At 41.5% G+C, this 16,661-nt stretch overlaps 1 protein-coding gene across 1 annotated transcript; it reads right to left on the bottom strand.

Annotated features, from left to right (window-relative positions):
* LOC110950755 (KN motif and ankyrin repeat domain-containing protein 4-like) lies at positions 1 to 16,600 on the bottom strand. Its single transcript, XM_051952887.1, has 10 exons — positions 15,100 to 16,600; positions 9,504 to 9,582; positions 7,943 to 9,409; positions 6,007 to 6,082; positions 5,069 to 5,401; positions 4,835 to 4,919; positions 3,987 to 4,206; positions 3,764 to 3,906; positions 1,710 to 1,910; positions 1 to 632 (listed from the first exon to the last, which is right to left on the bottom strand). The coding sequence occupies exons 2-10, from the start codon at positions 9,517 to 9,519 to the stop codon at positions 540 to 542; spliced, it is 2,634 nt and encodes an 877-aa protein (XP_051808847.1). The 5' UTR covers positions 9,520 to 9,582; positions 15,100 to 16,600; the 3' UTR covers positions 1 to 539.
* Between the last annotated feature and the right edge of the window lie 61 nt (positions 16,601 to 16,661).

Genomic DNA, 16,661 nt, shown 5'->3' on the forward strand with positions numbered 1-16,661 from the left:
TTGTTTTTCTGGCATTTTATTAAAAACAGACAGTGCATACATCAGTATAGCAATTGTGTGAAATCAACAAATTATAGTCACCAGAGGTTTGTTTTCCATGCAGGATATATTTTGCAAGCATTTTATTTAAAAGGTGCTTAACTGCTGGGGGGGGGGGGAGTACCATAAACTGTAAATTCCTCTTAAAAACAGCTACATAGAATTTTATTATAAGTTCAAACCTTTAGATAAATGCAACATTTTCCATATTAATGTGACCGAAACAAACATAATAAATAGATATATTTTTAATTGCATAGGCTGCAGAGCTAAGCTGCTGCTTGGATGTGCAAAGATCAGAAATAACTATGAACATCAACAGTAAAGACAACAGAAAACAGCACATTCACTGTATACTGCACCAGCAATCATGGCACTTACATAAGCTTTACCTCCCTCACTGTGGACTAATGATGGACTGAACCTCAAGCTAAAGTTCATGCAGACCACATATGAGAATTAAGGTCATATGTCTGCAGATCTTTTTTGGTTTTCCAGGCCTACAGAGCTCGAGCTTTAGCGTGGGCCTGCAGCAGGGCGGCTGTGTCAGTGTGGGAACCTTGCATGGCGATGGAGAGCGCTGTTTGACCCCGCTGGAGAAAAAAGATAGAGAAAAAGTTATTAGAATTGCCATACTTATCCACCATGCTAGTTTACGGACACATTTCAACAATCACTGGATGGATTCATGGTCTCCAGATGGTGAATCCTACTGACTTTGGTGATCCTGTGGCTTTTTTTCCTCTTGCGATTGTCTTGAATATGAGATTGTCATTTATGGTTTTTGCAGCGTGCTATCATGCAAATGCTAATATGCTAAGCTAAGGTGCAGAATATAGTAAACATTGCTTTTTGCTTCACTTCAGCATGTTGATTTTGTCTTTGTGGCTTGCAGAACTCCTCTTAAAACAAGCAAAGATGCGTTTCCAGTTCATAGGATAAATGTTTAAGGCATTAATTTCATCTGTCTAATTGGTCTAATTATTCTGGCTTTACCTCAAGGTGAAACAGGGTTCACAGTTAAGGTAGAACACCCACGGCTGGAGGTCTTTTTATTTTCACTCAACTTAAAAGGCAGACTGTCAAAAGTAGAAGACGCATTTTGCATCCCCTCCTCTGCTCTCGTTCCTGCCTCCACTCGCTCCAGACTGGCAGATAAGGTACTGTTAGCGGATTAGCTCATCTCAGCCCAGGGAGATTTGTCTTACTGTAGCCTTGATTAATCCTGGGAAAGCTCTATTCTGCCGCATCCAGACTGTCAGTCCACCCACGTCCGCACAGTGTGAGTCAACACATTCAAGCTTTCATACATCTAAGCTGCTTTGGGTGCTCAGTTATGTGAATACAAAGGTAAAATGTGCCATTTTGTTAACATATTTATCAGGGGTTCACAAGAGTAATGGGGGAATCATATAAACTCAATGTCCCAGAATTCAATTTAATGTATTCGCCGCCTGTATGGATTGTATGTGTCAAGACATTATTGTCCGATTAACTGTGATTCCTTTGGTGTAACGGCTGTAAACTGTTGTGACGCAAGCTGCTTCTCACTAAAGTAGATAAAATGAAGATGGATTTTCTTCTGCAATCTCTGAAAGGATTTTTTCTCCCTGCTAAGAGGACGATATCAGTAATAAATTGTGTCTGGGACTTGTTAGCAGCAGTGTTACCTTGTCAGTCAGCGACAGGTCACACTGGCTTCTTTCCAGCAGCAGCCTTGCGATGTGTGTGTGGCCCCTCTCAGAGGCGAACATGAGGGCCGTGGTTCCCTGGCTGTCCTGGATGTTAGCGTCGGCCCCGTAGCTCAGCAGCAGGCGAACCATCACAACCCGGCCGTGTCTCACTGCCAAGTGCAGAGCTGTTTGACCCGTCTGAAGAGGAGAGGCCACGACAGAGAACTGTTAAAAGCCACTATTTCCACTACATGTTCACTTTTGAGATTTAAAGTCTTTCTAAAAGGATCTTTAAAGAGACTCTTCAGCAAATTCAAAAGCCTGAGTGACTTTAAAAGATGAATATAAAAACAAGACATTATGAATTGAGATTTAGTTTCCCATATTGTTTCTGTAATTGTACTTTGTCTTTTTCATTTACACCAACACATCATTTATGTAGATGCTCACTCACACTTACTCAATACTCCAGGCCACTCTAAGACACAACAGCATCATGGAAAGAACATAAAACTGATGAAAGTGCATGAGAACGGAGACTAAAACTCCTCCAAATTAAAGTAATGATACCACATGACTGCGAAAGTTGACTATAGTTAATGCATATGACCGTGATAACAGACCATGGTTAATAATGAAGACCTAAAGACACAAACAAACCCAAAATCCATAATAGAGAAGGTTTCTATTTCTGTACCTTGAGCTGATGGATTGGAGAATCGTATCGCAAGAGGCTATGGACAAACCTATCCACCAACAGAAGAGAGAAACCACGGGCCTTCTCCTATACTTTTTGACCAATTAAGATTGTTGCACATTTTCATAAATACACTCTGTACACTGTGAATTTCATCTATTACTGGGAAGACACCTTCAGATTAACATTGTCAACTATATTCCTCTGAACAGTAAAGGTCCTTCATATCAAGCTCCTTGGCATTGCAGAATAAACAACTTTAACTGAGAGAAGTTGCCTGTCTGCTGTCTCAAAAAATGCTCAACAGCAGCTAAAAATTTCATCATGTCTCTCAGCACTGAATAATACATTTTAAGCAGATTTTTTTTGTCAGCTTCCATACACATTTATTTATTCTAACATTTAAAACACCTTTTGTACATGATTTTTAATAGAAATCAAGGAGAACATAAATATTTTGTACATTTAACCCACTCTTTGTCATCAGGATGATCTGAGAGTTACCAAAGGGTAGATCTTCTTTGGTTGGATTATAACCAGTGTTTGTCACGTCTGGTACGTAAATGTTTCGCACTTGATCGGGCACAGAATGAGTTTCTTGGAGACATTGTGGATTTTTAACATTTCAATTCAGAACATCGATGCTCCGACAGAAAAACCACTGTTCACAGCCATTCTTTGAATGACACTTTTCAATAATATAATGCATATTTTCCATTGTTTTATTGTATTTCAGTGTTTGCAACCATAGAACCACAAAGAAGCCTGTAGGCCCCACTCTGTTACTGCAGCAGAAGCGACTCAGACAGACACGTGATCGAAAATGTGTTAGTTTGAAAAAAGTAAAATGAGGTGTTGTAATGTCAGATATTCCTAAGTTGAAGCCAAATGACCTGAGCCATCTTGAAACGCAGATAGACAGACCTGAAAAATGTCAGCTGTACAGGTGTGATCAGTGAAAAATTTTAGTGACATCTGACAGATTTTTTTGTTACATTTCCAACCAAATGGTCTCACTCTGGTGTCTGATACCACAGCTTTTCTGTTAAACGTGCAAAGCTTGAAGCCCTGTTTCCAGATTTTAAAAGCTTCACCCAAAGTCACAGAGTTTGCTCGAAACACAAGCAAACTTATTTTCAAGTTTAAAGTCAACTGTGTATTAATGTTTGTAAGCGTTGGGTGAAATGTCATCGCCCATTTAGAAGACTGAAAAACAATCAGCAGCAGGTGCGAAGAATAAAACTGACATGTCACGGGAGCTGCTCATTCTCAGTGACATCTCAGTTACCCTCCCTGTAGACCGAAAGTAGCTATTATTTACTTGTGTTGCATTCATTCGCATTGGTTGTGATACCTGGTTGGAGCGAATGTTAATGTTGCCCAGCTCCATTAGCTTGCGGACCACTTCCATCCCAGCCGGTCCATCAGGGGCTGTCAGCGAGGCCAACATCACTGCTGTGTAGCCGGCGTTGTTCTGGAGGTTCATGTCACTCACACCTATGTCGACAGAGAAGATGTCGATACTCAGAAACCATCTATTCCTCTGTAGAACAGCTCTGAAAACGCAATATGTTTACCTGTTTCCAGTAGCAGGCTGACAATGCTGTAGTTGCAGTGGGACACACTGTAATGCAGCACCGTGTTGCCGTTGTCATCTGCCAGGTTCACCAGGAAGGTCAGCAGAGAAGGAGTCGCCTTCTTCACTTCCTTTAGGTAAACAGACACCCTGCTGGCTACAGAAGCCTCCTCTGCTGCTGCACTGAACCAGTGCTGAAACAATACGACTAGGGCCTTTCTCTGGAAAACAGATGGGAACACTGGAAGGATTTTGACTGGATAAAGCTTGCTGACATGGATGTAGTCAACATATATCGCACATGTGGGGATGATGCTCTTTAACAATCACTCTTTAAAGCAGATTGGAGTTGATCTAACACGAGTTTTTTTGTATTCCACATTGCTTAAATTGTCATTTAATTGGAATTGTGTTTCTGTTCATTCATTGAATGCGGGGAAAAAAATCTGTTTACTTTCTTTAAAGCTCTGTTTTGATCTCCACCATCAAATATCTGGCTATTTGAATTTATATTTATAAATTTATACAAAATGTTTCTGCAATTCACTCACTTTGCCTGTATTCGGTCAGTTTTTAAAAAAAATTTAAAATTCCAGTGAGAAGAGGGTTGTCGAGAGTAAAAAGAGGGAACCAGAGCAATAAAGTTTTGTGCTGTAAAACCAAAACAATAAGTTTAAAGATGCTAAAATAAGCGGTGCTAACTGCAGAATCAGATGACGTTCGTTGTCGATACAAACATATTGACTGGTTCAGCTTTAGGATTTGTGAGCTTTGAGCTAATTTAGTATCAAATAAACCTGTTTCTTTAAATTTGACACAACGTTTTTGTAAATAATTAAGGCTGCTTACCATGTCATCATTGGGGTTATCCATGTTGTTCATGTGATCTCTGAGGAAGTGACAAGCAACCATGAAGTCTGCATTCACTGTCTCACTAGAAGAAAAAGCATATGTGCATAAGGAAGGCCAGAATAGCAAGCAAAAGGAATTTATATTCCCATGAGATGAAATTAAAAATAGGAGCTATTCCCCGGCTGCTACAATTACATTTTGCAAACGGATACTGATAAGGCGTTCTCTCACCTGCCCCTGGTGCTTGAATCTGAGCCAGAGTTGCCCTCCATCTGTTCTCCTGGGGGCTGGGCTTTCAACTTGGCCGTCTTCTCTGAAACCTCAGCTTCCACAGACACTTCGCCTCCATCTGTCCGCCCTGATCCTGTTCCTACCAATGTCATCTGTCTGTCTGGGCATGTTTGCCTCTCTTTCTTCATCACTCTCCTCTCTGGCTCTGCATTCACCTGGGCTGCAGCCATTTCCTGGGGGCTACTGCTGCTTTCCCTCTGCTCCGAATCACCATGAACACTCTTGTTCACGCAGTCCTGGCCAACCAGATTTCCACTCCCGGTCATTTTGCGTCTTAAGAAAAAGAAAAGAAAACAATTAAGGCAGGACATTGAAAGCATCATTGATTATCCGGATGTGTTTGCCCAATGAGATCAGTAAACTCTGAGGATTTGTCAAACAACATTTCTTTGACATTGTTCAGATTGACAGCATCAAGAATTAACATTAAAGCCAATCAAGCACTTTCCCTGCAGTGTCTGACCCGAGTAACTTAGAGACAAGATTTTTGGAAGAGAGTTCAAATGCATTATTCATGGTATATGGTCAAGGATGCTTCCAGTCCAATCATTTTAAAGCTTCAACAGCTAGAAATTTATTTTAAAAATCGAAACAAATGAATTGTGATGCCTGCGTTTCTTCTCTGTCACAACCAAATAGATTTCATGCCGTATATCATCGCTATACTGAGCCATATTGTCTGACTTTTGTGGCTTAGAAGGATGAAGTAAACTTTGGAATATGGCTAATGTTCACTCTTTGCAGGGAGAGGTATTCATCTTTCAGTCTTAAATCATTATGTTTTTCTACAAACTACAGTAGCTCACAGGACCTCAAGTCAAGTAACCAACAATCATAGCTTTTAGGGATTCTAAAATCAGTGGGAGTTATTTACTAACCCTTCATTAACGCCCCCAGAATGCAGGTCTTTTGACATCCTGGTGCATCCATCTGTCTTCGGGGTGGATTTAGAGGCTGCATGGAGGACAAAGGCAAAGGATGATTTGAAATATCAGATACACAACAATATTGTGTCATGTAAACAAACAGCCAAACCAACAACAGGCATCAGTTTACATATAAATCTATCTATAGATGGGGACAAAATGAAGGAAAACTACAACTCTATTTCATACAGACTTTCACTTGGATTTAGATCAGCTAAAAACCCTTCACTTTCTCTTCAACTTTTACTCATGTGTTTATGCAGCTGGTGAAATGCTTCCACTCCAAGGACTGAATCTTTGGAAATTATTCTTATTCTGTGTCACTGGTTTAGAACTCCAGGACTATTTTACAGAGCTGCACTGACTCATCTCACGATGCTTAAATTTAACCCTGTTTAACCCTATTTAACAACGCTCCTCATTCACTTTTACTTCAGTGACTTCTGCATAAGGTGAAATCACATTCCTGACTAAGACGATTTAAAGGTTGAATATGAGGTTTGAAAAGTTTAACTTAAATAGCTGGATTTTAATTTTTTCAGCATGATTTGAATGTCTAATCTTTTAAAGATTTTGCACTCTCATCTGAGAGATCTACATCCATTCTTTCATCTTGAGTGCTAGTTTTTCTGTCTCTTTTGAAAAGGAAAACTACAGCAACTCAAAGCATGCTCATTGGGAACCCAATGGGGTCAACCATCATTCAGGTGGGAAGTGAAGCAACAGAAAGCCAGGAAATGGCATCCACCATCACAAACATGTTAAAATACACTCACTGTTGTCAGCACTGTGGTTAACTTCATAATAAAGTGACTCATTATTTAGCAACACTTATTACCTCACTCTTCTTCCCCCACAAATTCTTCAGAAATCATATTTGTAGGATGTAGAATCTATGTTACAGTTGTTAGTGTAACATGTGGTTGTTGTGCCATGCAAACTACTATCCACTTCTCCTTGTTAAGATTAGGTCTCTACTTAACATGAATCCCACAGCATGAAGTCAGATTGTGCTTCCATGTAACAACCATAATCAAAATAACTGGTAAGAGGGCTTGGCTAGTAATTTTCAGCGACATAATTTGCTTTTAATTGACTTATGTAGAGCAGATATAGGCAGAGAACTTTGTGGTACTGTATGTAAACAATCACCCTCTCTTAGGTTTGACCAAGACGAAGGAGATGGTCGTGGATTTTGGGTAGGCCAGGGCGAGCTAAACACTGTTTCCATTTTGGAGTTGGGGGTAGTGAAGGATGACAGATACCTTGACTGGGCAGGAAATGTCACACGGAGTGTGTCTACCAAAAGAAACAACAGACTGTACTTCTTGCAAAGCTGAGGTCTTTCAAAATGCGTCGCAAAATGTTGCATGTCTTTGACCAGCTTGTTACAAAAAGGGCAGCTTTCTTTATACCAGGGGCAGCAGTACCAGAGCCCTTAGAAACTGAACAACTGATAGATACTAAGGCTGGCTCTGTAGTGGAGACTATCTGCTCTAGAGCCCCTAGAGTTGGTGGTGAAGAGAAGGATGTGACACAAGCTGCTCAACACTAGAGTGTCTTCAGCAGGAGGATCCAGCTCTGCTGCAATAAGGATTGTTACAGAAGGTCATCTCTGCCCACCACAACAGCAGTTTACAATGAGTTCTCTCTTTGTCTAGAAGAAAATACTCCCTCTCTGAGTGGCAATGCACATTTTCCATTTATCTTAAAACAGATAAAACAGATTCAAACTTTTCTGATTCCAGAATTTAATACAAAACAAACCTGAGGAATCAATGTCAACTGTCAACTTGCAAGGTTGGGATTTAATTATTGTTACATACATCTTTCTGTATTTTCTATACCTGTCTATCTGTTAGTTATTTCATCATTACATCAACAATACCTTCATGCTGAGTCTTCTCTCCATTGCTGTGTTCATGCTGTTTGTAGTGGGATGTAAGGATGTCAACAAGTTCCAACATCTCCTGCTGCAGAGAGTTGACTTTAGGATCTGGGTGCTTTCGAGGTTTATCCTCTTCACTCTCTGCACACAAACAGTCCCACTGCTGATCCAGGAGACTCTTGATCTTTTTTATGTGGTGGACGACCACTGCTGTGTCTGCAGCTTGCACCGACACTAGTGGACTCCTTCCAGCAGAACTGACTACAGAGTCTTGTTGGCGACCTCTCTGACCATTTGTGACAACAGTTCTTGTACTGATAAAGGATTTATTGTCATCTGATTCAGCGGATCTCACAACTGTCTCATCTCCATCGTGGTCGACCACCACTCTCTCAGCACGAACCCACACCCCAGGATTCTTCATAAGGTACTCAATCTTCTCGTCTTTCCTCCTGCTCTCCTCCTGCTGCTCCCTCAGCATCCCCAACACCCTCTGGAGCTCCTGGCCGGTCTCATGTAGCTTCTGCTCCAGAACAGCTACTTTAGCCTGCAGGGACGTCACCGTCAGCAGCTCATCCAGATCTGTTGAAGTCCTCCACTCGTGTGTAGGATTGGAGACATCGCTGTGATTTCTAGGAAACATGATGTGACCTTCATGTCGAGGCCTTTTGACATCCACTTTGCCGTAGTGAGAGGAGGTACAAGGGTCTGTGGTTCCGTTCATCGAGGAGGGATGGATATGTGGATTCAGACCCAGACGGAGCCTTTCTCTTTCCTCCTGAAGGATGCAGATTTGTGCCCTGAGCTCAGGAACGACCCTCACCTCCATCTCCAGCTCCCCGACACGTTCTAGAGCCTCAGTCAGGCGCCTCAGCAGCCCTGAGCTGTCCTGTGGGCGAAGGCTGTCTAGAGATTGGAAGACGTCTTCGCACGAGGTGTTTCTTCCTCCAAGGTGATCCCTTGAACTCCGGAGGCTGCTGGGGTCATCTGTGGACTCTGACCCCTGTCTTAGTAAAACTGTGAGCGGCAGGCTGGAGGCACGGAGGAGGTGAGGTCTGATGTGCTCTCCGAGAGGCTGCTCATCAAACTCCTTGATTCTGGCCTCCATTTCTGCCAGAGATTGGAGCCCTGTCGGAGAGAGGGGTGGTCTGTGATCGTATGCCCAGGAAGTGTAGCCATGATGATGACCTTCTGACACCCGGGACCTGGGACCAAGAGCTCCAGTGGACCCCCAGGGACTTGGGCGGTATCCACCTCCAGAAGGGTTGAGGTGTCTGGGCAGAGTGCTTGCGCGGGGTCCCTTGCTTCGGCGCTGGATGGGAACTCTTTTGATGGTGTTGCCTTTTTCTATGTCATCTACATATTTCAGGAAGTCCAGGTCAAGTCGGAAGCCATAAGGGGTTTCCACTGAGTATGGGGGCTTCCCTTTGATTCCATTCTCTGCTGTTTTGAAAGCTGGGATATTTCCTGTAGACATTAAGGTCAATAACTGAGTAGAAATATTGCAGATATATGCCTGATTTTGCAAAATTCTAACATGATGAAGATGGGGTTTTTTTACCGTTTTGTCCTTCCATCTTTTGTTCTCTTCTGTTCCCCAGTTAATTTGTTGTCACATTATCCAGTTGGAACTTCAGCATCTAACAAAGCAAACAAAATAAACGAAGGGGACTTAATTAAGCCAACAACACACAGAAAAAAGCTGTTAGGGTGTTTTTTACAAGTGGCAGAAGTGAGTATTGTGTGATTACATTATAATTTAATGAAGCTTGATTTCTCGAGGTGAAAACAGATGAATTTTGGCGCTGACAATCACTTGAGGTTTAGCTGTGGTGCTTGTGGTGGGAGACTCCATCTTAATTTTATGACCAGATGGAACTGCAATAATTCTTTTTTGTGCTCCATTCACAATCCTATTCATTCACCCACATGTAGCACAGAGCACAAAACACAAACATTCAATTACGCTTTCTCTCTATTCTTTCCTCTCATTCTCCTCTTTTCCCAAGGATTTCTGTTTTTCTCACTCTCTTCATTTCTTCCATGCACCGGGCAGCTATTATTCAGTAGTGGCAGGCCTGATCTTCACTTGATTACAGCCCTGCCATCCAGGAGGAGAGCTGAAAATAGCTTGAAACTGTTCAGCCCAGCAGCGATGGCCAGCGGTGCAAAATATACTCCTACAGACATAAATACAGACAGCCATTGTTCTGACTCACTACTTTCCTCCCTCCCTGCCTCCTACTAGGTCTGCAGTCTCCCTTCAGATCCTTATTTTACATTTTCTGAGCTAACTGTGACTTGCTTTTCCTTGCTAATGTTTCACTTTAAACATTTGACTGTATTGTTTTTACAGTACATGGTTCTACTGCCTTTTTATCGGCTGATTCTCCCTTCTTTTCGTACTCTCTATGATGGAGCATGCACCCTATGTCACTGCTTCCTCTACCTCCCCACTCTCCCTTCAGTCCTCACCTCTCCCTCCTCCCATGCCTCCCCTCCTCTCTCCCGACCACCAGCCTCTGCGGCAGCCTCACAGTCACCAAAACCACAACCCCAAACAATGTCAGCTATGCAGTAAACAGACAAATCCCACCAAGTGGCCCTGCTGGGAATTTTGACCTCCACCACCATTCACATACTGGCTGAAGCCGCCGATAAACAACAACAAATCTGTCAATTACAGATAAGGATGAGCTCATTTTCACAACATAGGACGTAAACACTTAGATATGTACATGTATACTTGGAGTTAAAGTCGTGCATACCTTCAAGACTGGCATGAATGAGAGGCAGAGTCTGTCATTTAAGATGCATAAATATTGCAAGAAAAGGAAAATAATTCCTAGAATTATATGTACAATAGGTTATGAATAGGATTTTTTGTTGCTTTTTTAATACCAGTAGTGACATGAAATCATGAATTTTTGACATTATTTGTAGCTGAATCAAGCTGGAAATGATTTTACGATACCTATTTTTAATTTAAGTATTCTGAGCAGTCATACAAAAAAAGACTGAAATAGAATACGGTTTACAATTAGCAGAATTATTATATAAAAGAGAAAATGTATAGTAATGGATAAACAAAAGTTTACATCAGAGGAAGCATTTGAAACTTTTTGATCTGAGTTAGAAGGAAGAAGTATTCAGATCCCTTGTTTAAGTAAAAGTATGAATATAGCCATGGAAAAATACTCTATTACCAGCCCTGCATGAAAAATCCTATTTAAGTAAAAAATACAAAAGTATTATCATCTAAATGTAGTAAGAAAGTTAAAGTGAAAGTACTAGTTTGGTCCATCTGATTGCTATATTATTATATATAACATCATTAGATTATTATTAGTGAAGCATCAGTAAATTAGCAGCATGTTACTGTTTTTATCTGCTGCAAATGGGGCTAGTTTGAACTACATTATATCCAGTTTATATACAGGGACAACAGATATATCTTAGGAGCTATGAGATGATTAATAGGATTGGAAGTATAGGGGGAAAAAACACATTCTGTCATTTAAATCTGTTTTCAGTTTTTGGGTGTTTTCTCTGATCTCTGATTTTTGGTGAGATATTGGAGCAGTTGAACATTAACTGAAATGAAACCATGTGAGAAGTTTGGAGGGGAAAAAAATCACTAAATAGCGGAATTGTTGACAACTCACAGACATCTCAAATGTGATCCAGACATTGTTTTATGTAAGATATCAAAAATCAAAAAAAGTTGGAAACCAGAGCTTTACTCTTTAACAATGTGTTGTTTATTATAAGCTTGTTATGTTATCCATTGTGTAAAATCTTCATCTTTAAAGTAACTAAAGCTGTCGAATAAATGTCTTGGATGAGAAAGGACAGCGTTTATTTTGCGATGTAGTGGAATGAAAGTAGCATTAAATGGAAATATTCAAGTTAAAAATGTGCTTAAGTTCAAAACTTGATTAAATATACTTAGTTTCTTTCCACCACTACTTGTTTCTCATTGGGAATTTCATGCCTTTTGTTAAACAAATGAAGAATGACAGAGATTACAAACAACATGAAACACAATTCCCATCCCAGTTAATCAAAATGCCCCAGTTTGATGCTAAAATACTTAAAGTAGTTTGGTTTGAAACCCAGCTCTGGTTAGAATGCACAGTTTCTACTGAGAAACATCAGCAGTTTGTTAAAATAAAATAACAGTGAAAATTATTTTCCTAAATATGTCTTTTACAACGTGACTATGATGATGATATTCACTGTAGGTTCAGTTCTGTCATTCTCGCATGTTAAACACTGTAACTGATACAGTATGTATGTTGTTGTGCCACAGGGTTTTTATGATGTGGAATCTTTCAGCCCTCAGTCTGACAAATCTAAGTTTAGCTTATATATGTGGGCGTAAAGCTAAAGCACACACAGGCAGGGAGCCCTAGATATGTCTTCATTACCAGCTAACAGCACATCAGTCAGGTGAATGTGCCCTAAAGGTTTGACAGACAAACCAGGAGGGGAAGCAGAAATGTTTCAACAGAGCCGGTGAGGGTGTAATATTAGGAAAAGAGCCTCATGTTGACTACAAGCACAGACTGTATTCACCATTGGCTCTGTCAGTCAGCGCCATAGCACCGAGCACCTGTTGCTGCAGACAGCTCAATCAGTCTCTGTTGGCTCAGTCATGCAGCTCAGAATGCAGGCTGCTGGCTCCACTTCAATAGAACCAAAACACTTTCAGGAAATTCTTTCACAAGCAAGAGAAAAAATGAATAGTTTATGCACCGTAAGAGATGTCTACCATGTGGAAAATATAAAAAGTTAGTGACTGCACAAAATTCTGGGAGGTGAAGTTCACTTTAAGTAAAAGCAATTTAAGATAAGAAGACAGATACAACCTGATATGAGCATGCTGGTGAAGCTGCAGATGTGACAATGCCAATTTAGATTATTATAGAGCCTAAATCAGCTACACCGGTGCAGATGAGAGTGGTAGTATTTTTGTCTAAGTTAGTATTACCCAAAATGTCAAACCATTCCTTTAAATTCGGCAAAATGTCTGATGACGAATGACCGCTAATCAAAATGTCAAAAACCCAACGAGCAGCACTCAAACAGAAATGCTAATTGTAAGAAAATTTATTTCCAGCTTCCTGACAAACAAAGTGAGACGCAAGCTGCTCATTGTTGCCCACAAACCCTCCTTTTCTCACACATAAATATAGACTTGTACATTTCATCCTGCCCAGGTTACCACAGAGGAAACAATATAGCAGAGCTGGGGTTAGGCAATTCCCAGGAGTCATTGCCTAACTCCCCCCACATTTCCATGGCACGAGCTTTAATTGTCTGTGCTCGGAGCGGTCGGGCTCACCTCACAGGAAACCCAAGAAATGAAACGTAAAATATTCGCCTTTCCCCAAACAGGCCCCAGCAAAACAGCAGCGCACACATCCAAAGTCAAGCATCAGAGAGCTCAGTGTTTGTTCTGGAGTTTTGAAAGTCAAGGTTTCCTTTGTATCCAGCTAAAGCTCGGCGTGTTTTAGTCGGAGGAAATGTGACTTTTTATTTTCATTTTTTTCCGCAGCCCTTTTCCTTTATTTGAGTTCTTTTCATCTCTCTGTTCCCACAGCAGCTGCTCTCCTCCTCACTCAGACCTTTAGGCTCCCTGCATCAGTGTAAACCTCATAATCACAACATGTCTATCCACAGCATTCTTTAAAAAAACCACAAATTAAATACGCACTCATGACACATCGGTGCGATCTGTCGCTCTATGTAGCAACGAGAAGGCTTAAATAGCACATGAGGAGAAAGGTATTATAGTTCAAATTTAAATGAACAGAAGCTAAGATTTGGTTAGTTATCGGTGGCACCAGCACAGATCTGTTGCTCATCTTTAGCCGTGTTGTTGGTGTTACTGGTTCCAGGCAGTACAGTATCAGTCAGTATGGTGGCTGGTTGCACCATGGCTTTGGTCTAGACTGAAATATTGCGACAGCTTTCTGGTTAATTGCCATGAGACGTTGCCCAAGTGACTTTAATGATGATCTGTAAGCAGTTGACAGATTTGTAGTGTGCAGATTCACAAAGCTGCTGCAGCACAGTCTTCTTGCAACTTGCAACTTGTGTTTTTCTTAGTTTTGTATGAGTATGAACTTTTACTCACACTGCCACACTGAAAAAATACTTTTTGAAAGTATGATGCTGTGTAGATGTCTGATTTGAAATATGTGCTTACAGTGAATTTCAAAAACTATGAACACAGCTTTTTACATGCACTAACATATGCCTCTTTTCTCCTTTCTCACAGTCCACCTCCATGTACAGTTTATATATGTCCACATGTTTCACTGTCTATGTTCAGTTCCCGGAAAATTCATTCCTCTCCTCCACTTTTTGGCTGTACAGTCTGTGGTTTTTCCAGCGCATAACTCTAAACCTCCTCTTCTGTTCAGAGTTGATTTAGGAACCAAAGCCAACTCTTTGGACTCAAGGCCCCCCTCTCCTCCTACCCCTACCGTTTTTAACTCACTGTCTCCATAAAGACTTCCTAGAAATCCCTCATATTCTGCGATTTCTGCGATCTTTTTTCACTTTGTTAGTTTTTCGGGAGGTTTTTTGTGCTGGGACTTTTGGACCGCTGGAGTTGCCTTAGCCCTGCTCCAACAGCAACAAGGTCAGAGTTGCAATGTGGCATCCAAAGCCTCATTGCATGGTATGTGGAGCCAAAGCTCTCAGCATAAAACAGCTGCCAGTGGGGGCTTCACGCAAGGAAGAAAGCGACGGTATGTTAACACAGCAAGGTTAAAATAGGAAGTGTGCTGACTATGGGAGTGTTTACATGCACGTGTGTTTGTGTCAGTTTAAGTGCGCTTCTTTACAGCATGTGTAAATAGCTATGTAATAAAATGCAAGTACATTTGAACATTTAATCTTTAAAAGGCAAAGTTGTTGTCCTGAAAGCCTGTTTAGTATTCTGCCAAGGCCCTGGGGTCCACCACATACAATTTGTTAAATCACTTCAGAGTCAAAAGCTTTCCTGACCCTGAATTTAGAGCAGCCAGTCTCTGATCGAAGACATTCAAGGTCAATGTTCAGCATCTCAGCTTTGATTAACTATCCAATCCAACAGTCTTCCACTGGCTGGAAAGATATGAGATGAATATTGTATCAGAGCTTACCTTGTGACATGTTCAGCAGTTTCCCCCCACTTTGTCTTGCTGATTTGAGGGTGTGCTTGCCAGACAGTCCACCTCAGTCAGTCTGCTCTCAGCTAGTTCAGCCTGACTGTCTGTCTCCTGAGAAGGCAGGGAGGTGCCGTCAGGGAGAGTGGCATGCCGCGGCTGTTTGGTAAATGCCAATGAGCAGCCCCTGCCATAACAGAAGCTGGGTTTGCTTGTGTGTAAAAGAGAGCAATGAGTGAGGAGGAGCTTGTGAGCATGCCTTCTTACAGTGCCTCCTGTCCAAGGAGACTGACAAGTGGGAGGCTAGACATGCAGAACCACACCCACTCCTTCAGACTGCAGCCAATGGGAGTCCAGAGGTGCAGCCGGCTGGAAAGGACAAGCAGCTCTTCTGGGTCGCTGGTGACAAGATGTTAAAGTATGGAGCATCTGAGAAGAAAAAAACGGAGTCACCTTACCGTGTGCCGTCCATAATCATCTCAGATAACATCAGTGACCACGCAGCGCCTCACAGACAGTGACCATGCAGTGCCTCTTTCAGAATGTGAAACTCTACCCATTGTTATGCCGTCTGTGTCCTTTACAATGAAGTAAACGGGGAGGAGGTGCAGGGGGTCGGTGGCATCCATGAGGGTTAATTCTCTCACCACATACCTCTCGTTCTTTCTGGATCCTCTTTCAGTCCGTTACCAGCATCTTCCTCCGGGAAACCGCCGTCAATCCATAAAAGTTGTCCCTCTGCTCTTTGTAAGGGCATTTTACTGTCTGCTACGAGTTTTTTATAGCCAAATTTCCTTTGCAAAAGTGGAAACTGGTCAGGTTGGATAAGAGTGGAATATCTCAACAAGATGGATCGTCGTAAAACTTTGTGATTCATGGTCCCCAGAGGATATAGCCTTGTGATGGCCTAGTTTTCCTCCAACGCTACCAGATGAATAAAGTTTTCATTTCTCCAGGGGAATACTCAGACGTACATTAAGATAACAGACAGGATACAGCATACAGATTTTAGTGACCCCCTTACATTTCCTCCAGCACCATCAGGAGGTCAGTATTTTTGTTTTTCAGTGAAATGTCTCAACAGATTGCAAAGAAATTTGGTCAGAAATTCACGTTGACTTTCAGAATCCTTTTTCTTTCTTGTGTGATAATACCAGCAGGTCAGAATTTAAAACTCATCCAGTGAATGATCTCAACAGCTGTTTGATGGTTTGCAAGAAATTTCGTTCCCCACAGGACTATGTGAGGCAACTTTGGGGATCCCCTGACTTTTCCTTCTCTGCCACCTAGAGGGTAGAACACCTCTGAGGTAAATATCTCAACAAGTGATGCATGGATTGCTTTGGAATTCAGTTAAGAAATTTATACCATTTACAGCTCTTCCTCTTTTTTTAGTGCTATTTCAACTCAATTAAATGCTTTTTTTGTGATATTTGCTGAAAATCTTCACATCAAGACAGCATCCCGCGAATGAAATGTGTTATCTGTGTCACTCCCAGGCCTGTAAAGAAAAGATTCACTCATTGCATTTGTTCTGAACGCAATGATTCGATGGCCTG

The sequence above is a fragment of the Acanthochromis polyacanthus genome, chromosome 9 (genome assembly GCF_021347895.1).
Source record: "Acanthochromis polyacanthus isolate Apoly-LR-REF ecotype Palm Island chromosome 9, KAUST_Apoly_ChrSc, whole genome shotgun sequence".
In the NCBI taxonomy this organism is placed as follows: domain Eukaryota; kingdom Metazoa; phylum Chordata; class Actinopteri; family Pomacentridae; genus Acanthochromis; species Acanthochromis polyacanthus.